Source organism: Oncorhynchus kisutch, unplaced genomic scaffold (genome assembly GCF_002021735.2).
Source record: "Oncorhynchus kisutch isolate 150728-3 unplaced genomic scaffold, Okis_V2 scaffold3805, whole genome shotgun sequence".
In the NCBI taxonomy this organism is placed as follows: Eukaryota; Metazoa; Chordata; class Actinopteri; order Salmoniformes; family Salmonidae; genus Oncorhynchus; species Oncorhynchus kisutch.
The window spans coordinates 169,257-193,444 of record NW_022265750.1 but is presented as its reverse complement, the minus strand read 5'-3'; the positions used below and the strand labels follow the sequence as shown (position 1 = coordinate 193,444).

Below are 24,188 nucleotides of genomic sequence, written 5' to 3'. Positions count from 1 at the left end.
CAATGTGGAGGCTATATACAGGGGGTACCGGTACAGAGTCAATGTGGAGGCTATATACAGGGGGTACTGGTACAGAGTCAATGTGGAGGCTATATACAGGGGGTACCGGTACAGAGTCAATGTGGAGGCTATATACAGGGGGTACCGGTACAGAGTCAATGTGGAGGCTATATACAGGGGGTTCCAGTACAGAGTCAATGTGAAGGCTATATACAGGGGGTACCGGTACAGAGTCAGTGTAGAGGCTATATACAGGGTGTACCGGTACAGAGTCAATGTGGAGGCTATATACAGGGGGTACCGGTACAGAGTCAATGTGGAGGCTATATACAGGGGGTACTGGTACAGAGTCAATGTGGAGGCTATATACAAGGGGTACCGGTACAGAGTCAATGTGGAGGCTATATACAGGGGGTACCGGTACAGAGTCAGTGTGGAGGCTATGTACAGGGGGTACCGGTACAGAGTCAGTGTGGAGGCTATATACAGGGGGTACCGGTACAGAGTCAATGTGGAGGCTATATACAGGGCGTACCGGTACAGAGTCAGTGTGGAGGCTATATAAAGGGGGTTCCAGTACAGAGTCAATGTGGAGGCTATATACAGGGGGTACCGGTACAGAGTCAGTGTAGAGGCTATATACAGGGGGTACCGGTACAGAGTCAATGTGGAGGCTATATACAGGGGGTACCAGTACAGAGTCAATGTGGAGGCTATATACAGGGGGTACTGGTACAGAGTCAATGTGGAGGCTATATACAGGGGGTACCGGTACAGAGTCAGTGTGCAGGGGTACAAGTTAGTTGAGGTCATTTGTACATGTAGGTACAGTTGAAAACCTACTGTAGTTTCAACTAGCCTACCTGGTTAAATAAAGGGTGAAATGAAAGGTAGGGGTGGAGTGACTGTGTAAAGATAATAAACAGTGAGTAGCAGCAGTGTACAAAACAAATGGAGGGGGGGGCCATTTGATTAGGTGTTCAGGAGTCTGATGGCTTCGGGGTAGGAGCTGTTAAGGAGCCTTTTGGACCCAGACTTGGTGCTCCGGTACCACTTACCGCATTTTATATAGGTCCTGGATGGTGACTTATAGCGTGTTAAGGATGTACATATTGTAGTTGTTCTGGGTACGTTCATGTGTGTACAGATGGTTGAAACATATTGTAGTTGTTCATGTGTGTAGAGACAGTTGAAACATATTGTAGTTCTGGGTATGTTCATGTGTGTAGAGACAGTTGAAAGATATTGTAGTTGTTCATGTGTGTAGAGACAGTTGAAACATATTGTAGTTGTTCATGTATGTAGAGACAGTTGAAACATATTGTAGTTGTTCATGTATGTAGAGACAGTTGAAACATACTGTAGTTGTTCATGTATGTAGAGACAGTTGAAACATACTGTAGTTGTTCTGGGTATGTTCATGTGTGTAGAGATGGTTGAAACATACAGTAGTTGTTCTGGGTATGTTCAGAACAACTCTGTGGTCTCTGTGGTGGGGTAGTTAGTCACCCTTATTACAGAACAACTCTGTGGTCTCTGTGGTGGGGTAGTTAGTCACCCTTATTACAGAACAACTCTGTGGTCTCTGTGGTGGGGTAGTTAGTCACCCTTATTACAGAACAACTCTGTGGTCTCTGTGGTGGGGTAGTTAGTCACCCTTATTACAGAACAACTCTCTGGTGGGGTAGTTAGTCACCCTTATTACAGAACAACTCTCTGGTGGGGTAGTTAGTCACCCTTAATACAGAACAACTCTGTGGTGGGGTAGTTAGTCACCCTTATTACAGAACAACTCTGTGGTGGGGTAGTTAGTCACCCTTATTACAGAACAACTCTGTGGTGGGGTAGTTAGTCACCCTTATTACAGAACAACTCTGTGGTGGGGTAGTTAGTCACCCTTATTACAGAACAACTCTCTGGTGGGGTAGTTAGTCACCCTTATTACAGAACAACTCTGTGGTGGGGTAGTTAGTCACCCTTATTACAGAACAACTCTGTGGTGGGGTAGTTAGTCACCCTTATTACAGAACAACTCTGTGGTGGGGTAGTTAGTCACCCTTATTACAGAACAACTCTGTGGTGGGGTAGTTAGTCACCCTTATTACAGAACAACTCTGTGGTGGGGTAGTTAGTCACCCTTATTACAGAACAACTCTGTGGTCTCTGTGGTGGGGTAGTTAGTCACCCTTATTACAGAACAACTCTGTGGTGGGGTAGTTAGTCACCCTTATTACAGAACAACTCTGTGGTGGGGTAGTTAGTCACCCTTATTACAGAACAACTCTGTGGTGGGGTAGTTAGTCACCCTTATTACAGAACAACTCTGTGGTGGGGTAGTTAGTCACCCTTATTACAGAACAACTCTGTGGTGGGGTAGTTAGTCACCCTTATTACAGAACAACTCGTGGTGGGGTAGTTAGTCACCCTTATTACAGAACAACTCTGTGGTGGGGTAGTTAGTCACCCTTATTACAGAACAACTCTCTGGTGGGGTAGTTAGTCACCCTTATTACAGAACAACTCTGTGGTGGGGTAGTTAATCACCCTTATTACAGAACAACTCTGTGGTCTCTGTGGTGGGGTAGTTAGTCACCCTTATTACAGAACAACTCTGTGGTCTCTCTGGTGGGGTAGTTAGTCACCCTTATTACAGAACAACTCTGTGGTGGGGTAGTTAGTCACCCTTATTACAGAACAACTCTGTGGTCTCTGTGGTGGGGTAGTTAGTCACCCTTATTACAGAACAACTCTGTGGTGGGGTAGTTAGTCACCGTTAATACAGAACAACTCTGTGGTCTCTGTGGTGGGGTAGTTAGTCACCGTTAATACAGAACAACTCTGTGGTCTCTGTGGTGGGGTAGTTAGTCACCCTTAATACAGAACAACTCTGTGGTGGGGTAGTTAGTCACCGTTAATACAGAACAACTCTGTGGTCTCTGTGGTGGGGTAGTTAGTCACCCTTATTACAGAACAACTCTGTGGTGGGGTAGTTAATCACCCTTATTACAGAACAACTCTGTGGTGGGGTAGTTAGTCACCCTTAATACAGAACAACTCTGTGGTCTCTGTGGTGGGGTAGTTAGTCACCCTTATTACAGAACAACTCTGTGGTCTCTGTGGTGGGGTAGTTAGTCACCCTTATTACAGAACAACTCTGTGGTCTCTGTGGTGGGGTAGTTAGTCACCCTTATTACAGAACAACTCTGTGGTGGGGTAGTTAGTCACCCTTATTACAGAACAACTCTGTGGTGGGGTAGTTAGTCACCCTTATAACGTTGTTACTTTACAGCCTTATTCTAAAATGGATTACATTAAAAAGAATCCTCAGCCATATAAAGACAACATCCCATAATGACAAAGCAAAAACAGGTTTTTAGAAACAGAAATACCTTATTTACAGAAGTATTCAGACCCTTTGCTACGAGACTCAAAATTGAGCTCAGGTGCATCCTGTTTCCATTGATCATCCTTGAGATGTTTCTACAACTTGATTGGAGTCCACCTGTGGTGAATTCAATTGATTTGGACATGATTTGGAAAGGCTATACACCTGTCTATATAAGGTCCCACAGTTGACAGTGCTTGACAGAGCAAAAACCAAGCCATGAGGTAGAACCCTTTTGTGTTCCATGTAGAACTCTTTCTACAGAGGGTTCTACCTGGAACCCAAAAGGGTTCTACCAGGAACCCAAAAGGGTTCTCATACAGGGACAGACAAAGACCCCTTTTTTTTCTAAGAGTGTAGAACAGGGTTATGGCTTTGAGAATAAGTCAAGCTGGGATTAAGGTTTGTATTCATAGTTCAACTATAATGACCAGCAAAATACACCTCTCTCTCTTCTCTCCTCACCAAGAGAAGCATGCTGGTGCCTGGGAGGTTTAGGTTGTGACAGACACAACACACCTCTCTCTCTTCTCTCCTCACCAAGAGAAGCATGCTGGTGCCTGGGAGGTTTAGGTTGTAACAGACACAACACACCTCTCTCTCTTCTCACCTCACCAAGAGAAGCATGCTGGTGCCTGGGAGGTTTAGGTTGTGACAGACACAACACACCTCTCTCTCTTCTCACCTCACCAAGAGAAGCATGCTGGTGCCTGGGAGGTTTAGGTTGTGACAGACACAACACACCTCTCTCTCTTCTCACCTCACCAAGAGAAGCATGCTGGTGCCTGGGAGGTTTAGGTTGTGACAGACACAACACACCTCTCTCTCTTCTCACCTAAACCAAGAGAAGCATGCTGTTGCCTGGGAGGTTTAGGTTGTAACAGACACAACACACCTCTCTCTCTTCTCACCTCACCAAGAGAAGCATGCTGGTGCCTGGGAGGTTTAGGTTGTGACAGACACAACACACCTCTCTCTCTTCTCTCCTCACCAAGAGAAGCATGCTGGTGCCTGGGAGGTTTAGGTTGTGACAGACACAACACACCTCTCTCTCTTCTCACCTCACCAAGAGAAGCATGCTGGTGCCTGGGAGGTTTAGGTTGTAACAGACACAACACACCTCTCTCTCTTCTCACCTCACCAAGAGAAGCATGCTGGTGCCTGGGAGGTTTAGGTTGTAACAGACACAACACACCTCTCTCTCTTCTCACCTCACCAAGAGAAGCATGCTGGTGCCTGGGAGGTTTAGGTTGTAACAGACACAACACACCTCTCTCTCTTCTCACCTAAACCAAGAGAAGCATGCTGTTGCCTGGGAGGTTTAGGTTGTAACAGACACAACACACCTCTCTCTCTTCTCACCTCACCAAGAGAAGCATGCTGGTGCCTGGGAGGTTTAGGTTGTGACAGACACAACACACCTCTCTCTCTTCTCTCCTCACCAAGAGAAGCATGCTGGTGCCTGGGAGGTTTAGGTTGTAACAGACACAACACACCTCTCTCTCTTCTCACCTCACCAAGAGAAGCATGCTGGTGCCTGGGAGGTTTAGGTTGTAACAGACACAACACACCTCTCTCTCTTCTCTCCTCACCAAGAGAAGCATGCTGGTGCCTGGGAGGTTTAGGTTGTGACAGACACAACACACCTCTCTCTCTTCTCTCCTCACCAAGAGAAGCATGCTGGTGCCTGGGAGGTTTAGGTTGTAACAGACACAACACACCTCTCTCTCTTCTCACCTCACCAAGAGAAGCATGCTGGTGCCTGGGAGGTTTAGGTTGTGACAGACACAACACACCTCTCTCTCTTCTCACCTCACCAAGAGAAGCATGCTGGTGCCTGGGAGGTTTAGGTTGTGACAGACACAACACACCTCTCTCTCTTCTCACCTCACCAAAAGAAGCATGCTGGTGCCTGGGAGGTTTAGGTTGTGACAGACACAACACACCTCTCTCTCTTCTCACCTAAACCAAGAGAAGCATGCTGGTGCCTGGGAGGTTTAGGTTGTGACAGACACAACAAACCTCTCTCTCTTCTCACCTAAACCAAGAGAAGCATGCTGGTGCCTGGGAGGTTTAGGTTGTGACAGACACAACACACATCTCTCTCTTCTCACCTAAACCAAGAGAAGCATGCTGGTGCCTGGGAGGTTTAGGTTGTGACAGACACAACACACCTCTCTCTCTTCTCACCTAAACCAAGAGAAGCATGCTGGTGCCTGGGAGGTTTAGGTTGTGACAGACACAACACACCTCTCTCTCTTCTCACCTAAACCAAGAGAAGCATGCTGGTGCCTGGGAGGTTTAGATTGTGACAGACACAACACACCTCTCTCTCTTCTCTCCTCACCAAGAGAAGCATGCTGGTGCCTGGGAGGTTTAATTTGTGACAGACACAACACACCTCTCTCTCTTCTCTCCTAACCAAGAGAAGCATGCTGGTGCCTGGGAGGTTTAATTTGTGACAGACACAACACACCTCTCTCTCTTCTCACCTAAACCAAGAGAAGCATGCTGGTGCCTGGGAGGTTTAGGTTGTGACAGACACAACACACCTCTCTCTCTTCTCACCTCACCAAGAGAAGCATGCTGGTGCCTGGAAGGTTTAGGTTGTGACAGACACAACACACCTCTCTCTCTTCTCACCTCACCAAGAGAAGCATGCTGGTGCCTGGGAGGTTTAGGTTGTGACAGACACAACACACCTCTCTCTCTTCTCACCTCACCAAGAGAAGCATGCTGGTGCCTGGGAGGTTTAGGTTGTGACAGACACAACACACCTCTCTCTCTTCTCACCTCACCAAGAGAAGCATGCTGGTGCCTGGGAGGTTTAGGTTGTGACAGACACAACACACCTCTCTCTCTTCTCACCTAAACCAAGAGAAGCATGCTGGTGCCTGGGAGGTTTAGGTTGTGACAGACACAACACACCTCTCTCTCTTCTCACCTCACCAAGAGAAGCATGCTGGTGCCTGGGAGGTTTAGGTTGTGACAGACACAACACACCTCTCTCTCTTCTCTCCTAACCAAGAGAAGCATGCTGGTGCCTGGGAGGTTTAATTTGTGACAGACACAACACACCTCTCTCTCTTCTCACCTCACCAAGAGAAGCATGCTGGTGCCTGGGAGGTTTAGGTTGTGACAGACACAACACACCTCTCTCTCTTCTCACCTCACCAAGAGAAGCATGCTGGTGCCTGGGAGGTTTAGGTTGTGACAGACACAACACACCTCTCTCTCTTCTCTCCTCACCAAGAGAAGCATGCTGGTGCCTGGGAGGTTTAATTTGTGACAGACACAACACACCTCTCTCTCTTCTCTCCTAACCAAGAGAAGCATGCTGGTGCCTGGGAGGTTTAATTTGTGACAGACACAACACACCTCTCTCTCTTCTCACCTCACCAAGAGAAGCATGCTGGTGCCTGGGAGGTTTAGGTTGTGACAGACACAACACACCTCTCTCTCTTCTCACCTCACCAAGAGAAGCATGCTGGTGCCTGGGAGGTTTAGGTTGTGACAGACACAACACACCTCTCTCTCTTCTCTCCTAACCAAGAGAAGCATGCTGGTGCCTGGGAGGTTTAATTTGTGACAGACACAACACACCTCTCTCTCTTCTCACCTCACCAAGAGAAGCATGCTGGTGCCTGGGAGGTTTAGGTTGTGACAGATGATTTTCTCTTCCCCTCTGCTGTCAGGGTGATATGCTTGTATTTCTGTCTGTAGTTTAGATGTGTAGTTTTAGTTGGTACAGTACAGTACAGCAGTATTAAATGCTGTCAGGGTGATATACTTGTATTTGTGTCTGTAGTTTAGATGTGTAGTTTTAGTTGGTACAGTACAGTACAGCAGTATTAAATGCTGTCAGGGTGATATACTTGTATTTGTGTCTGTAGTTTAGATGTGTAGTTTTAGTTGGTTCAGTACAGTACAGCAGTATTAAATGTTTGCATGGCTGGCAGTATGAATAAATATAAAATGAGGAACCTTCCTCCTATGACAGCATCCCAGGGAGACATGCTCATTAAACAAATGCTGTATCAGCTAGCCTGACACACACACACACACACACACACACACACACACACACACACACACACACACACACACACACACACACACACACACACACACACACACACACACACACACATCTCTCTCTCTACTGCACCTGCTGTCTCAACCTCTAAATGCTTGGCTATGAAAAACCAACTGACAACTGTCAACTAGCTAGCAGTGTGATCAGAGGTGTTAGACTAGCTAACAGTGTGTTCAGAGATTTTAGACTAGCTAGCAGTGTGTTCAGAGATTTTAGACTAGCTAGCAGTGTGATCAGAGGTTTTAGACTAGCTAGCAGTGTGATCAGAGGTTTTAGACTAGCTAGCAGTGTGATCAGAGGTTTTAGACTAGATAGCAGTGTGTTCAGAGGTTTTAGACTAGATAGCAGTGCTAGCAGCTAGCAGTGTGATCAGAGGTCTTAGACTAGCTAGCAGGTGTTAGACTAGGTATCAGGTGTTAGACTAGGTATCAGGTGTTAGACTAGGTATCAGATGATAGACTAGGTATCAGGTGATAGACTAGGTATCAGGTGTTAGACTAGGTATCAGATGTTAGACTAGGTATCAGGTGATAGACTAGGTATCAGGTGTTAGACTAGGTATCAGGTGATAGACTAGGTATCAGGTGTTAGACTAGGAATCAGATGATAGACTAGGTATCAGAAGTTAGACTAGGTATCAGAAGTTAGACTAGGTATCAGGTGATAGACTAGGTATCAGGTGTTAGACTAGGTATCTGTGTGATCAGAGGTGTTAGACTAGGTATCAGAAGTTAGACTAGGTATCAGATGTTAGACTAGGTATCAGATGATAGACTAGGTATCATGTGTTAGACTAGGTATCTGTGTGATCAGAGGTGTTAGACTAGGTATCAGAAGTTAGACTAGGTATCAGATGTTAGACTAGGTATCAGATGATAGACTAGGTATCAGGTGTTAGACTAGGTATCAGATGTTAGACTAGGTATCAGGTGTTAGACGAGGTATCAGGTGATATACTAGGTATCAGATGTTAGACTAGGTATCAGATGTTAGACTAGCTATCAGGTGTTAGACTAGCTAGCAGGTGTTAGACTAGGTATCTGTGTGATCAGAGATGGTAGACTAGGTATCAGGTGTTAGACTAGGTATCAGGTGTTAGACTAGGTATCAGGTGATAGACTAGGTATCTGTGTGATCAGAGGTGTTAAACTATGTATCCAGGGTGGGTTGTGTCCCAAATGGCACCCTATTCCCTATATAGTGCACTACTTTAGACCTGACCCTATTCCCTATAGCACTACTATCTCCATAGGGCTCTGGCCAAAAGTAGCACTCAAGATAGTGTGCCAATTCCCAATCTTGTCCTCAAACCATCACCTTATCATTTATGTACTCAACTAGGTAAGTCAGTTAAGAACCAATTCTTATTTACAATGACCGCGGGTTAAACTGCCTTGTTCAGGGGCAGAATGACAGATCGAATGTCAGCTCTGAGATTCGATCTAGCAACCTTTCCGTTACTGGCCCAACGCTCTAACCACTAGGCTACCTGCCGCCCCAGTTCACAATTGGCTCATTCACCCCCCCCCCTCCTCTCCCCTGTCACTATTCCCCAGGTCGTTGCTGTAGAAGAGAATGTGTTCTCAGTCAACTGACCTGGTAAAATAGATAAACATACAGTAAAATAAGGGTTCAATCAATAAAGATACAGGCATTAGTGTGCAGCTCACATCCCTCCTCTCCTCCTCCTTTATAGCCCTCTGTATCCCTCCTCTCCTCCTCCTTTATAGCTCTCTGTATCCCTCCTCTCCTCCTCCTTTATAGCCCTCTGTATCCCTCCTCTCCTCCTCCTTTATAGCCCTCTGTATCCCTCCTCTCCTCCTCCTTTATAGCCCTCTGTATCCCTCCTCTCCTCCTCCTTTATAGCCCTCTGTATCCCTCCTCCTCCTCCTCCTTTATAGCTCTCTGTATCCCTCCTCTCCTCCTCCTTTATAGCCCTCTGTATCCCTCCTCTCTGTATCCCTCCCCTCTGTATTCCTCCTCCTCCTCCTCCTCCTTTATAGCTCTCTGTATCCCTCCTCTCTGTATTCCTCCCCTCTGTATCCCTCCTCCTCCTCCTCCTTTATAGCCCTCTGTATCCCTCCTCTCTGTATCCCTCCTCTCCTCCTCCTTTATAGCCCTCTGTATCCCTCCTCCTCCTCCTCCTTTATAGCCCTCTGTATCCCTCCTCTCTGTATCCCTCCTCCTCCTCCTCCTTTATAGCCCTCTGTATCCCTCCTCCTCCTCCTCCTTTATAGCCCTCTGTATCCCTCCTCTCTGTATCCCTCCTCTCCTCCTCCTTTATAGCCCTCTGTATCCCTCCTCCTCCTCCTCCTTTATAGCCCTCTGTATCCCTCCTCCTCCTCCTCCTTTATAGCTCTCTGTATCCCTCCTCTCTGTATTCCTCCCCTCTGTATCCCTCCTCTCTGTATCCCTCCTCTCTGTATTCCTCCCCTCTGTATTCCTCCCCTCTGTATCCCTCCTCCTCCTCCTCCTTTATAGCCCTCTGTATCCCTCCTCTCTGTATTCCTCCCCTCTGTATCCCTCCTCCTCCTCCTCCTCCTTTATAGCTCTCTGTATCCCTCCTCTCTGTATCCCTCCTCTCTGTATTCCTCCTCTCTGTATTCCTCCTCTCTGTATCCCTCCTCTCTGTATTCCTCCTCTCTGTATCCCTCCTCTCTGTATCCCTCCTCTCTGTATCCCTCCTCTCTGTATCCCTCCTCTCCTCCTCCTCTATAGCTCTCTGTATCCATCCTCTCTGTATCCCTCCTCCTTTATAGCTCTCTGTATCCCTCCTCTCCTCCTCCTCTCTGTATCCCTCCTCTCCTCCTCTCTGTATCCCTCCTCTCCTCCTCCTCTCTGTATCCCTCCTCTCCTCCTCCTTTATAGCTCTCTGTATCCCTCTTCTCTGTATCCCTCCTCTCTGTATCCCTCCTCTCTGTATCCCTCCTCTTTGTATTCCTCCTCTCTGTATTCCTCCTCTCTGTATCCCTCCTCTCTGTATTCATCCTCTCTGCATTCCTCCTCTCTGTATTCCTCCTCTCTGTATCCCTCCTCTCTGTATTCCTCCTCTCTGTATCCCTCCTCTCTGTATTCCTCCTCTCTGTATCCCTCCTCTCTGTATCCCTCCTCTCTGTATCCCTCCTCTACTCCTCCTTCATAGCTCTCTGTATCCCTCCTCTCCTCCTCCTTTATAGCTCTCTGTATCCCTCCCCTCTGTATCCCTCCTCCTCCTCCTTTATAGCCCTCTGTATCCCTCCTCCTCCTTTATAGCCCTCTGTATCCCTCCTCCTCCTCCTCCTTTATAGCTCTCTGTATCCCTCCTCCTCCTCCTCCTTTATAGCCCTCTGTATCCCTCCTCCTCCTCCTCCTTTATAGCCCTCTGTATCCCTCCTCTCTGTATTCCTCCTCTCTGTATCCCTCCTCTCTGTATTCCTCCCCTCTGTATCCCTCCTCTCTGTATTCCTCCTCTCTGTATCCCTCCTCTCTGTATCCCTCCTCTCTGTATTCCTCCTCTCTGTATCCCTCCTCTCTGTATCCCTCCTCTCTGTATCCCTCCTCTCTGTATCCCTCCTCTCTGTATCCCTCCTCTCCTCCTCTATAGCTCTCTGTATCCATCCTCTCTGTATCCCTCCTCCTTTATAGCTCTCTGTATCCCTCCTCTCCTCCTCTCTGTATCCCTCCTCTCCTCCTCCTCTCTGTATCCCTCCTCTCCTCCTCCTTTATAGCTCTCTGTATCCCTCCTCTCCTCCTCTCTGTATCCCTCCTCTCCTCCTCCTCTCTGTATCCCTCCTCTCCTCCTCCTTTATAGCTCTCTGTATCCCTCCTCTCTGTATTCCTCCTCTCTGTATCCCTCCTCCTTTATAGCTATCTGTATCCCTCCTCTCTGTATCCCTCCTCTCTGTATCCCTCCTCTCTGTATCCCTCCTCTCTGTATTCCTCCTCCTTTATAGCTCTCTGTATCCCTCCTCTCTGTATCCCTCCTCTCTGTATTCCTCCTCTCTGTATCCCTCCTCTCTGTATCCCTCCTCTCTGTATCCCTCCTCTCTGTATCCCTCCTCTCCTCCTCCTTTATAGCTCTCTGTATTCCTCCTCTCTGTATCCCTCCTCTCTGTATTCCTCCTCTCTGCATTCCTCCTCTCTGTATCCCTCCTCTCTGTATCCCTCCTCTCTGTATCCCTCCTCTCTGTATCCCTCCTCTCCTCCTCCTCCTCCTCCTCCTCCTCCTCCTTTATTGCTCTCTGTATCCCTCTTCTCTGTATCCCTCCTCTCTGTATTCCTCCTCTCTGTATTCCTCCTCTCTGTATCCCTCCTCTCTGTATCCCTCCTCTCTGTATCCCTCCTCTCCTCCTCCTTTATAGCTCTCTGTATCCCTCCTCTCCTCCTCCTTTATAGCTCTCTGTATCCCTCCTCTCTGTATCCCTCCTCTCCTCCTCCTTTATAGCTCTCTGTATCCCTCCTCTCTGTATCCCTCCTCTCCTCCTCCTTTATAGCTCTCTGTATCCCTCCTCTCTGTATTCCTCCTCTCTGTATCCCTCCTCTTTGTATCCCTCCTCTCTGTATTCCTCCTCTCTGTATCCCTCCTCTCTGTATCCCTCCTCTCTGCATCCCTCCGCTCTGTATTCCTCCTCTCTGTATTCCTCCTCTCTGTATTCCTCCTCTCTGTATTCCTCCTCTCTGTTATCCTCCTCTCCTCCTGCTCCTTAATAGCTCTCTGTATTCAAATCAAATCAAATCAAATTTATTTATATAGCCCTTCGTACATCAGCTGATATCTCAAAGTGCTGTACAGAAACCCAGCCTAAAACCCCAAACAGCAAGCAATGCAGGTGGAGAAGCACGGTGGCTAGGAAAAACTCCCTAGAAAGGCCAATACCTAGGAAGAAACCTAGAGAGGAACCAGGCTATGTGGGGTGGCCAGTCCTCTTCTGGCTGTGCCGGGTGGAGATTATAACAGAACATGGTCAAGATGTTCAATGTTCATAAATGACCAGCATGGTCGAATAATAATAAGGCAGAACAGTTGAAACTAGAGCAGCAGCACAGTCAGGTGGAAGTTGAAACTGGAGCAGCAGCATGGCCAGGTAGACTGGGGACAGCAAGGAGTCATCATGTCAGGTAGTCCTGGGGCATGGTCCTAGGGCTCAGGTCAGTTGAAACTGGAACAGCAGCATGGCCAGGTGGACTGGGGACAGCAAGGAGTCATCATGTCAGGTAGTCCTGGGGCATGGTCCTAGGGCTCAGGTCCTCCGAGAGAGAGAAAGAAAGAGAGAAGGAGAGAATTAGAGAACGCACACTTAGATTCACACAGGACACCGAATAGGACAGGAGAAGTACTCCAGATATAACAAACTGACCCCAGCCCCCCGACACATAAACTACTGCAGCATAAATACTGGAGGCTGAGACAGGAGGGGTCAGGAGACACTGTGGCCCCATCCGAGGACACCCCCGGACAGGGCCAAACAGGAAGGATATAACCCCACCCACTTTGCCAAAGCACAGCCCCCACACCACTAGAGGGATATCTTCAACCACCAACTTACCATCCTGAGACAAGGCTGAGTATAGCCCACAAAGATCTCCGCCACGGCACAACCCAAGGGGGGGGGGGGCGCCAACCCAGACAGGATGACCACAACAGTGAATCAACCCACTCAGGTGACGCACCCCCTCCAGGGACGGCATGAGAGAGCCCCAGCAAGCCAGTGACTCAGCCCCTGTAATAGGGTTAGAGGCAGAGAATCCCAGTGGAAAGAGGGGAACCGGCCAGGCAGAGACAGCAAGGGCGGTTCGTTGCTCCAGAGCCTTTCCGTTCACCTTCCCACTCCTGGGCCAGACTACACTCAATCATATGACCCACTGAAGAGATGAGTCTTCAGTAAAGACTTAAAGGTTGAGACCGAGTCTGCGTCTCTGACATGGGTAGGCAGACCGTTCCATAAAAATGGAGCTCTATAGGAGAAAGCCCTGCCTCCAGCTGTTTGCTTAGAAATTCTAGGGACAATTAGGAGGCCTGCGTCTTGTGACCGTAGCGTACGTATAGGTATGTACGGCAGGACCAAATCAGAGAGATAGGTAGGAGCAAGCCCATGTAATGCTTTGTAGGTTAGCAGTAAAACCTTGAAATCAGCCCTTGCTTTGACAGGAAGCCAGTGTAGAGAGGCTAGCACTGGAGTAATATGATCAAATTTTTTGGTTCTAGTCAGGATTCTAGCAGCCGTATTTAGCACTAACTGAAGTTTATTTAGTGCTTTATCCGGGTAGCCGGAAAATAGAGCATTGCAGTAGTCTAACCTAGAAGTGACAAAAGCATGGATTAATTTTTCTGCATCATTTTTGGACAGAAAGTTTCTGATTTTTGCAATGTTACGTAGATGGAAAAAAGCTGTCCTCGAAATGGTCTTGATATGTTCTTCAAAAGAGAGATCAGGGTCCAGAGTAACGCCGAGGTCCTTCACAGTTTTATTTGAGACGACTGTACAACCATTAAGATTAATTGTCAGATTCAACAGAAGATCTCTTTGTTTCTTGGGACCTAGAACAAGCATCTCTGTTTTGTCCGAGTTTAATAGTAGAAAGTTTGCAGCCATCCACTTCCTTATGTCTGAAACACATGCTTCTAGCGAGGGCAATTTTGGGGCTTCACCATGTTTCATTGAAATGTACAGCTGTGTGTCATCCGCATAGCAGTGAAAGTTTACATTATGTTTTCGAATAACATCCCCAAGAGGTAAAATATATAGTGAAAACAATAGTGGTCCTAAAACGGAACCTTGAGGAACACCGAAATTTACAGTTGATTTGTCAGAGGACAAACCATTCACAGAGACAAACTGATATCTTTCCGACAGATAAGATCTAAACCAGGCCAGAACATGTCCGTGTAGACCAATTTGGGTTTCCAATCTCTCCAAAAGAATGTGGTGATCGATGGTATCAAAAGCAGCACTAAGGTCTAGGAGCACGAGGACAGATGCAGAGCCTCGGTCCGATGCCATTAAAATGTCATTTACCACCTTCACAAGTGCCGTCTCAGTGCTATGATGGGGTCTAAAACCAGACTGAAGCATTTCGTATACATTGTTTGTCTTCAGGAAGGCAGTGAGTTGCTGCGCAACAGCCTTCTCTAAAATTTTTGAGAGGAATGGAAGATTCGATATAGGCCGATAGTTTTTTATATTTTCTGGGTCAAGGTTTGGCTTTTTCAAGAGAGGCTTTATTACTGCCACTTTTAGTGAGTTTGGTACACATCCAGTGGATAGAGAGCCGTTTATTATGTTCAACATAGGAGGGCCAAGCACAGGAAGCAGCTCTTTCAGTAGTTTAGTTGGAATAGGGTCCAGTATGCAGCTTGAAGGTTTAGAGGCCATGATTATTTTCATCATTGTGTCAAGAGATATAGTACTAAAACACTTGAGCGTCTCTCTTGATCCTAGGTCCTGGCAGAGTTGTGCAGACTCAGGACAACTGAGGTTTGGAGGAATACGCAGGTTTAAAGAGGAGTCCGTAATTTGCTTTCTAATAATCATAATCTTTTCCTCAAAGAAGTTCATGAATTTATCACTGCTAAAGTGAAAGTCATCCTCTCTTGGGGAATGCTGCTTTTTAGTTAGCTTTGCGACAGTATTAAAAAGGAATTTCGGATTGTTCTTATTTTCCTCAATTAAGTTAGAAAAATAGGATGATCGAGCAGCAGTAAGGGCTCTACGGTACTGCACGGTACCGTCCTTCCAAGCTAGTCGGAAGACTTCCAGTTTGGTGTGGCGCCATTTCCGTTCCAATTTTCTGGAAGCTTGCTTCAGAGCTCGGGTATTTTCTGTGTACCAGGGAGCTAGTTTCTTATGAGACATTTTTTTTGTTTTTAGGGGTGCAACTGCATCTAGGGTATTGCGCAAGGTTAGATTGAGATCCTCAGTTAGGTGGTTAACTGATTTTTGTCCTCTGGCGTCCTTGGGTAGGCAGAGGGAGTCTGGAAGGGCATCAAGGAATCTTTGTGTTGTCTGTGAATTTATAGCACGACTTTTGATGTTCCTTGGTTGGGGTCTAAGCAGATTATTTGTTGCAATTGCAAACGTAATAAAATGGTGGTCCGATAGTCCAGGATTATGAGGAAAAACATTAAGATCCACCACATTTATTCCATGGGACAAAACTAGGTCCAGCGTATGACTGTGACAGTGAGTGGGTCCAGAGACATGTTGGACAAAACCCACTGAGTCGATGATGGCTCTGAAAGCCTTTTGGAGTGGGTCTGTGGACTTTTCCATGTGAATATTAAAGTCACCAAAGATTAGAATATTATCTGCTATGACTACAAGGTCCGATAGGAATTCAGGGAACTCAGTGAGAAACGCTGTATATGGCCCAGGAGGCCTGTAAACAGTAGCTATAAAAAGTGATTGAGTAGGCTGCATAGATTTCATGACTAGAAGCTCAAAAGACGAAAATGTCATTTTTTTTTTTGTAAATTGAAATTTGCTATCGTAAATGTTAGCAACACCTCCGCCTTTGCGGGATGCACGGGGGATATGGTCACTAGTGTAGCCAGGAGGTGAGGCCTCATTTAAAACAGTAAATTCATCAGGCTTAAGCCATGTTTCAGTCAGGCCAATCACATCAAGATTATGATCAGTGATTAGTTCATTGACTATAATTGCCTTTGAAGTAAGGGATCTAACATTAAGTAGCCCTATTTTGAGATGTGAGGTATCATGATCTCTTTCAGTAATGACAGGAATGGAGGTGGTCTTTATCCTAGTGAGATTGCTAAGGCGAACACCGCCATGTTTAGTTTTGCCCAACCTAGGTCGAGGCACAGACACGGTCTCAATGGTGATAGCTGAGCTGACTACACTGACTGTGCTAATGGCAGACTCCACTATGCTGGCAGGCTGGCTAACAGCCTGCTGCCTGGCCTGCACCCTATTTCATTGTGGAGCTAGAGGAGTTAGAGCCCTGTCTATGTTGGTAGATAAGATGAGAGCACCCCTCCAGCTAGGATGGAGTCCGTCACTCCTCAGCAGGTCAGGCTTGGTCCTGTTTGTGGGTGAGTCCCAGAAAGAGGGCCAATTATCTACAAATTCTAACTTTTGGGAGGGGCAGAAAACAGTTTTCAACCAGCGATTGAGTTGTGAGACTCTGCTGTAGAGCTCATCACTCCCCCTAACTGGGAGGGGGCCAGAGACAATTACTCGATGCCGACACATCTTTCTAGCTGATATGCACGCAGAAGCTATGTTGCGCTTAGTGATTTCTGACTGTTTCATCCTAACATCGTTGGTGCCGACGTGGATAACAATATCTCTATACTCTCTACACTCGCCAGTTTTAGCTTTAGCCAGCACCATCTTCAGATTAGCCTTAACGTCGGTAGCCCTGCCCCCGGGTAAACAGTGTATGATCGCTGGATGATTCGCTTTAAGTCTAATACTGCGGGTAATGGAGTCGCCAATGACTAGGGTTTTCAATTTGTCAGAGCTAATGGTGGGAAGCTTCGGCGTCTCAGACCCCGTAACGGGAGGAGTAGAGACCAGAGAAGAATCGGCCTCTGACTCCGACCCGCTGCTTAATGGGGAAAACCGGTTGAAAGTTTCTGTCGGCTGAATGAGCGACACCGGTTGAGCGTTCCTACAGCATTTCCTTCCAGAAACCGTGAGAAAGTTGTCCGGCTGCGGGGACTGTGCCAGGGGATTTACACTACTATCTGTACTTACTGGTGCCACAGACGCTATTTCATCCTTTCCTACACTGAAATTACCCTTGCCTAACGATTGCGTCTGAAGCTGGGCTTGCAGCACAGCTATCCTCGCCGTAAGCCGAGTACAGCGGCTGCAATTAGAAGTCATCATGTTAATGTTACTACTTAGCTTCGGCTGTTGGAGGTCCTGACGAATCGTGTCCAGATAAAGCGTCCGGAGTGAAAAAGTTGAGGAAAAAATAAATAAATATATGAACGGTAATTAAAAAGTGAAAACCGTAAAGTTGTCAGGTAGCAAAACAGGTTAGCAACAAAACGCACAGCAACTCGAAAACAAGCCTGCAAGTTGTGACCGGAAATGACGTCAATGACAGATACTCAGAGCTCCCTTGCTTACAATCATCAATATTCCTCCTCTCCTGCTCTGTCTGTCAGAGGTCAGGGTTTGTGAAGGGGAATAGTCATCTGTTACGTGGACTAGATTGTGACAGTACTGGCCTGGTGGGCACTGAGACACAGTAGCATTGGCATGAACACTGTCTGTCTGAGATACAGAACAGCCCAGGGGATATGGTACAGCTTCGCTTGGTCCAGGGGATATGGTACAGCTTCGCTTGGTCCAGGGGATATGGTACAGCTTCGCTTGGTCCAGGGGATATGGTACAGCTTCGCTTGGTCCAGGGGATATGGTACAGCTTCGCTTGGTCCAGGAATGAAATGTTTCCGCTCCAATGTCCAATTGTACTGTATTTCTGCGCTGTCAGACAGCTGGTCTTTTTGTAACTGTCAGACAGCTGGTGTTTTGGTAACTGTCAGACAGCCAGTGTTTTGGTAACTGTCAGACAGCTGGTGTTTTGGTAACTGTCAGACAGCCAGTGTTTTGGTAACTGTCAGACAGCTGGTGTTTTGGTAACTGTCAGACAGCTAGTGTTTTGGTAACTGTCAGACAGCTGGTGTTTTGGTAACTGTCAGACAGCCAGTGTTTTGGTAACTGTCAGACAGCTGGTGTTTTGGTAACTGTCAGACAGCTGGTGTTTTGGTAACTGTCAGACAGCTGGTGTTTTGGTAACTGTCAGACAGCTGGTGTTTTGGTAACTGTCAGACAGCCAGTGTTTTGGTAACTGTCAGACAGCCAGTGTTTTGGTAACTGTCAGACAGCCAGTGTTTTGGTAACTGTCAGACAGCCAGTGTTTTGGTAACTATCAGACAGCCAGTGTTTTGGTAACTGTCAGACAGCCAGTGTTTTGGTAACTATCAGACAGCCAGTGTTTTGGTAACTGTCAGACAGCCAGTGTTTTGGTAACTGTCAGACAGCCAGTGTTTTGGTAACTGTCAGACAGCCAGTGTTTTGGTAACTATCAGACAGCCAGTGTTTTGGTAACTATTAGACAGCCAGTGTTTTGGTAACTGTCAGACAGCTGGTGTTTTGGTAACTATCAGACAGCTGGTGTTTTGGTAACTATCAGACAGCCAGTGTTTTGGTAACTGTCAGACAGCTGGTGTTTTGGTAACTATCAGACAGCTGGTGTTTTGGTAATTGTCAGATCAAAATGTCTTCTCTAGGAATATTGTTGCCGTAGTTATACTTTTATTTATATATTTTCAGGATATTTCTTCACTGAAGGTTGAGCGTTCAAATAGTTCTTATTGAATGTCAGTACACTGCTCACTTCTCTGCTGTGGCGTGAGAGATATTCCCAGTGGTCCAGAGATACCTTATTACTCAATGTGGTCCATATATAGCTACCTATTACAATATTATAGGTGTTACAGTGTTAGAGGCACATCATTTCTCATACGACATGACAAGGGTTTCTCTAGTGAACACACCCTCTCCCTCTTTCCCCCTCTCTCTCTCTTACTCTCTCTCTCTCTCTCTCTCTCTCTCTCTCTCTCTCTCTCCGTCTCTCTCGCTCTCTCTCTCTCTCTCTTACTCTCGCTCTCTCTCTCTCTCTCTCTCTCTCTGTGTGTCTCTCTCTGTCTCTCTCTCTCTCTCTCTCTCTCTCTCTCTCTCTCTCTCTGTCTCTCTCTCTCTCTCTCTCTCTCTCTCTCTCTCTCTCTCTCTCTCTCTCTCTCTCTCTGTGTGTCTCTCTCTGTCTCTCTCTCTCTCTCTCTCTCTCTCTCTCTCTCTGTCTCTCTCTCTCTCTCTCTCTCTCTCTCTCTCTCTCTCTCTCTCTCTCTGTGTCTCTCTCTGTCTCTCACTCTCTAGAAAGCTATCTATCTCTCTATCATTCCTTCCCTCCCTCTCTTTCTCTCTCTCTCGCTCCCCCCCCCCCCCCTCTCTATCTCCCTACCTCCCTCTATTTCCCTGTTCCTGCTCTGTCACTGTGATGGATGAGTGTCTCTACGGTCTGGTCTGTAAGGAGATGATCCAGAGAGAAGTCCAGGCTGTTGAACTGTTTGCTGACTTTACATACCACGGTTTTGGGGAGAAAGCTATATTCTAGATGTGTTTGTTTCTAGTTCATTTAATCTCTGTGCTGGTGGATTTGGTATTTATGCAGCAGTCTGTCACAACAGACTCATTTCCCAGTAGTTTAAAATGTATTGTTTTAGTCTTTTACCTGTTGAACCACTGATCCACAGTATGTCCAACAGGCAACACACAGACCCTGGTACATAAGGACTACATTAAACACAGGCACTTTGTTGTGTTGAGAAATCCAATACAGTGACACATTTTCCAAGTCACAACTCTCTCTCTACCCGACCAGCACGATAGTTGAATTATACATGAGCCAGTCCAGACTGGACCCAAAAGAATAGACTTTTTTCCTACTGTGTTATTGACTTGTTAATTGTTTACTCCATGTGTAACTCTGTGTTGTCTGTTCACACTGCTATGCTTTATCTTGGCCAGGTCGCAGTTGCAAATGAGAACTTGTTCTCAACTAGCCTACCTGGTTAAATAAAGGTGAAATAAATAAAAAAATATATATATATTTCTTAATTCCATTCTTTACCTTTAGATTTGTGTGTATTGTTGTGAAATTGTTAGATATTACTGCACTGTTGGAGCGAGAAACACAAGCATTTAGTTAGATATTACTGCACTGTTGGAGCGAGAAACACAAGCATTTAGTTAGATATTACTGCACTGTTGGAGCTAGAAACACAAGCATTTAGTTAGATATTACTGCACTGTTGGAGCGAGAAACACAAGCATTTAGTTAGATATTACTGCACTGTTGGAGCTAGAAACACAAGCATTTAGTTATATATTACTGCACTGTTGGAGCTAGAAACACAAGCATTTAGTTAGATATTACTGCACTGTTGGAGCGAGAAACACAAGCATTTAGTTAGATACTACTGCACTGTTGGAGTGAGAAACACAAGCATTTAGTTAGATATTACTGCACTGTTGGAGTGAGAAACACAAGCATTTCACTACACCCGCAATAACATCTGCTAAACATGTGTATATGTGACCAATAACATCTGCTAAACGTGTATATGTGACCAATAACATCTGATAAACATGTGTATATGTGACCAATAACATCTGCTGAACATGTGTATATGTGACCAATAACATCTGCTAAACATGTGTATATGTGACCAATAACATCTGCTAAACATGTGTATATGTGACCAATAACATCTGCTAAACATGTGTATATGTGACCAATAACATCTGCTAAACATGTGTATATGTGACCAATAACATCTGCTAAACATGTGTATATGTGACCAATAACATCTGCTAAACATGTGTATATGTGACCAATAACATCTGGTTTAATGGGAGTGGATAGGCCATGGGATATACATGAACATTAGTGTATTCACTGTACACATAGCTGCTGTTATCTGCTGGTACGAAAACACTAACAGGGAAAGTCAAGGATGTTTTTTTATGTGCTCGATTGGTCGAACACAGGTGAATGTTATGAGCTTGTTGGAACCAGTCTGATCTCATGAGATTATTATTATTATTGTTGTTATTGTTGTTATTATTATTGTTATTGTTATTGTTGTTATTATTATTATTATTATTATTGTTGTTGTTGTTATTATTATTATTGTTATTATTATTATTATTATTATTATTATTGTTATTATTATTATTATTATTATTATTATTATTATTATTGTTATTATTATTATTATTATTATTATTGTTATTATTATTATTATTATTATTATTATTATTATTATTATTATTATTATTATTATTAATTGTATTATTATTATTGTTGTTATTATTGTTATTATTATTATTATTATTATTATTATTATTGTTATTATTATTATTGTTATCCCATTGTGTTTTACTTCAGGTGAGCACAGCAGTCAGTCTGTTTGACCAGGCTAGAATGTTATTACAGGAGGCTGACGGTGACAAGAGGATTAGAGGATTGGGTCGGCGTGACCTGATGCAGATTTACCTTGTCATGACACAATGTTGGAGAAGACTTTCAAAGACTCCTCCTCCTGATGTTTATATTATCCGAATCATTTAGTCTACGTTTTGCCTAGCCTTCATTTCTCAGAGATTCCACAGAATGGGAAACCGAAAAGGCTTGGGAACCTGAAGTTACCCTTTGGAAGTGCTGGTGGAAACCGATGTGAGGCAAGTCTGTCTGCAAGTCTGTCTGCAAGTCTGTCTGCAAGGCTGTCTGCAAGTCTGTCTGCAAGTCTGTCTGCAAGGCTGCTTGGATATGCTGTAGTAGAGCTTGAATTGTTGACACACTTACAGTTGGAATAATTCTAGACACCCTCCCTATGGATCATATTCCTGTTTATCACATAACTGTGTTTCTGTCTTGTGTTCTCTTTCTCCTCCTTTTCCTCCTCCTCTTCCTCCTCCTCTTTCTCCCCCTCTTCCCCCTCCTCTTTCTCCTCCTCTTTCTCCTCCTCTTTCTCCTCCTCTTTCTCCTCCTCTTCCTCATTCTCTTCCTCCTCCTCTTCCTCCTCCTCCTCTTCCTCCTCCTCTTCCTCCTCCTATTTCTCCTCCTCTTTCTCCTCCTTTTCCTCCTCCTCTTCCTCCTTCCCTTCCTCCTCCTCTTCCTCCTTCTCTTCCTTCTTTTCATCCTTCTCTTCCTCCTCCTCTTCCTCCTTCTCTTCCTCCTCCTCCTCTTTCTCCTCCTCTTTCTCCTCCTCTTCATCCTTCTCTTCCTCCTCCTCTTCCTCCTTCTTCTTCTTCCAGGTGGGACAGAAGAAGTAGACAAAGACGTCAAACTCTCAAGTTGTTGTCTAACTTGTTATGAATGGATCAATAGTCTAACTTTAAAAATAAAAATAAAAATGTAATCTTTATTTAACTAGGAATGTCAGTTAAGAACAAATTGTTATTTTCAATGACGGCCTACCCCGGCCAAACCCTAAACTGGACGACGCTGGGCCAATTTTGCGCCGCACTATTGGACTTCCAATCACGGCCGTTTGTGATACAGCCTGGAATCGACCCAGGATCTGTAGTGACGCCTCTAGCACTGAGATTCAGTGCCTTAAACCGCTGTGATACAGCCTGGAATCGAACCAGGGTCTGTAGTGACGCCTCTAGCACTGAGATGCAGTGCCTTAAACCGCTGCGCCACTCGGCAGCCCCAACTTGTTAGAAAAGGATCAACAGCCTCTTCACTAAAATGCTGTGTTGTGTCTTGTTGTTCCAGGTGGACCAGAAGATGTAGCTGAGGACAACAGGCTGACAGAAGGCTGAAGACACTAGAGAAGGTTCTCAGGTGCTTCCTCCGGAGAGAGGGGGAGGGGTGGGGGGGGCGGGGGCTTGGTCCCTTGGAGCACCACCTCCAGAGCTTCACCATGTCCAAGAAGTGGCCCGGGGGGGCCGGGGGGGCTGGGGGCCGAGGCAAGATGGAGAGAGCCGATACGTTGGCGGCCCTGCAGGCTGCCAATGAAGATCTGAGGGCCAAACTCACAGACATCCAGATAGAACTACAGCAGGAGAAAAGCAAGGTGGGAACAGTAAGACACGCGTTGATTCAACATGTATTCAATCAGGAAGTCTCATTGATTGTTAGAAGACCTCTTTGCCAAGGCCTGAGGCACTACAGGACAGGCAGTGGTTTTTTAGATTGGTGTTTTAGACACACCCACAAGGAAGGTGGAGAGGTATACAGACAGCTTACCAATAAGGTCTGTGACTTTCAATATTTGATGAGGAGGAACTTGGAAAGGAGTGAAAGGAGTCTCATGGTGGGATAAAATGATGAAACATCCGTGTTACCACTCAAAGCAGCCGCTGGCAGTATATTGTCAGTATTTTTATTTTAACCAGGCCAGTCAGTTAAGAACAAATTCTTATTTACAATGACGGCCTACACCGGCCAAATCTGGACGACGCTGGGCCAATTGTGCTCCGCCCTATTGGACTCCCAATCACAGCCGGGTTGTGATACAGCCTGGAATCGAACCAGGGTCTGTAGTGACTCCTCTAACACTGAGATGCAGTGTCTTTAGACCGCTGTGATACAGCCTGGAATGGAACCAGGGTCTGTAGTGAATCCTCTAACACTGAGATGCAGTGTCTTTAGACCACTGTGATACAGCCTGGAATCGAACCAGGGTCTGTAGTGACTTCTCTAACACTGAGATGCAGTGTCTTTAGACCGCTGCGATACAGCTTGGAATAGAACCAGGGTCTGTAGTGATGCCTCTAACACTGAGATGCAGTGTCTTAGACCGCTGTGATACAGCCTGGAATCGAACCAGGGTCTGTAGTGATGCCTCTAACACTGAGATGCAGTGTCTTAGACCGCTGTGATACAGCCTGGAATCGAACCCGGGTCTGTAGTGACTCCTCTAACACTGAGATGCAGTGTCTTTAGACCACTGCGATACAGCCTGGAATCGAACCAGGGTCTGTAGTGACTCCTCTAACACTGAGATGCAGTGTCTTTAGACCGCTGCGATACAGCCTGGAATCGAACCAGGGTCTGTAGTGACGCCTCTAACACTGAGATGCAGTGTCTTTAGACCGCTGCGATACAGCCTGGAATCGAACCAGGGTCTGTAGTGACGCCTCTAACACTGAGATGCAGTGTCTTTAGACTGCTGCGATACAG

The 24,188-nt window shown here is 46.0% G+C and overlaps 1 protein-coding gene across 8 annotated transcripts in view; it reads left to right on the top strand.

Moving 5' to 3' along the window:
• Positions 1 to 24,188, top strand: part of jakmip3 (Janus kinase and microtubule interacting protein 3) — an 81,905-nt gene that overhangs the window by 2,296 nt on the left and 55,421 nt on the right. For all 8 annotated transcript variants that reach the window (XM_031820972.1, XM_031820971.1, XM_031820970.1 and 5 more), the window contains exon 2: positions 22,779 to 23,079. In XM_031820972.1, coding sequence (XP_031676832.1) covers positions 22,927 to 23,079 — 153 coding nt within the window. In that variant the 5' untranslated portion in view covers positions 22,779 to 22,926. The remainder of the gene's footprint in view (positions 1 to 22,778; positions 23,080 to 24,188) is intronic.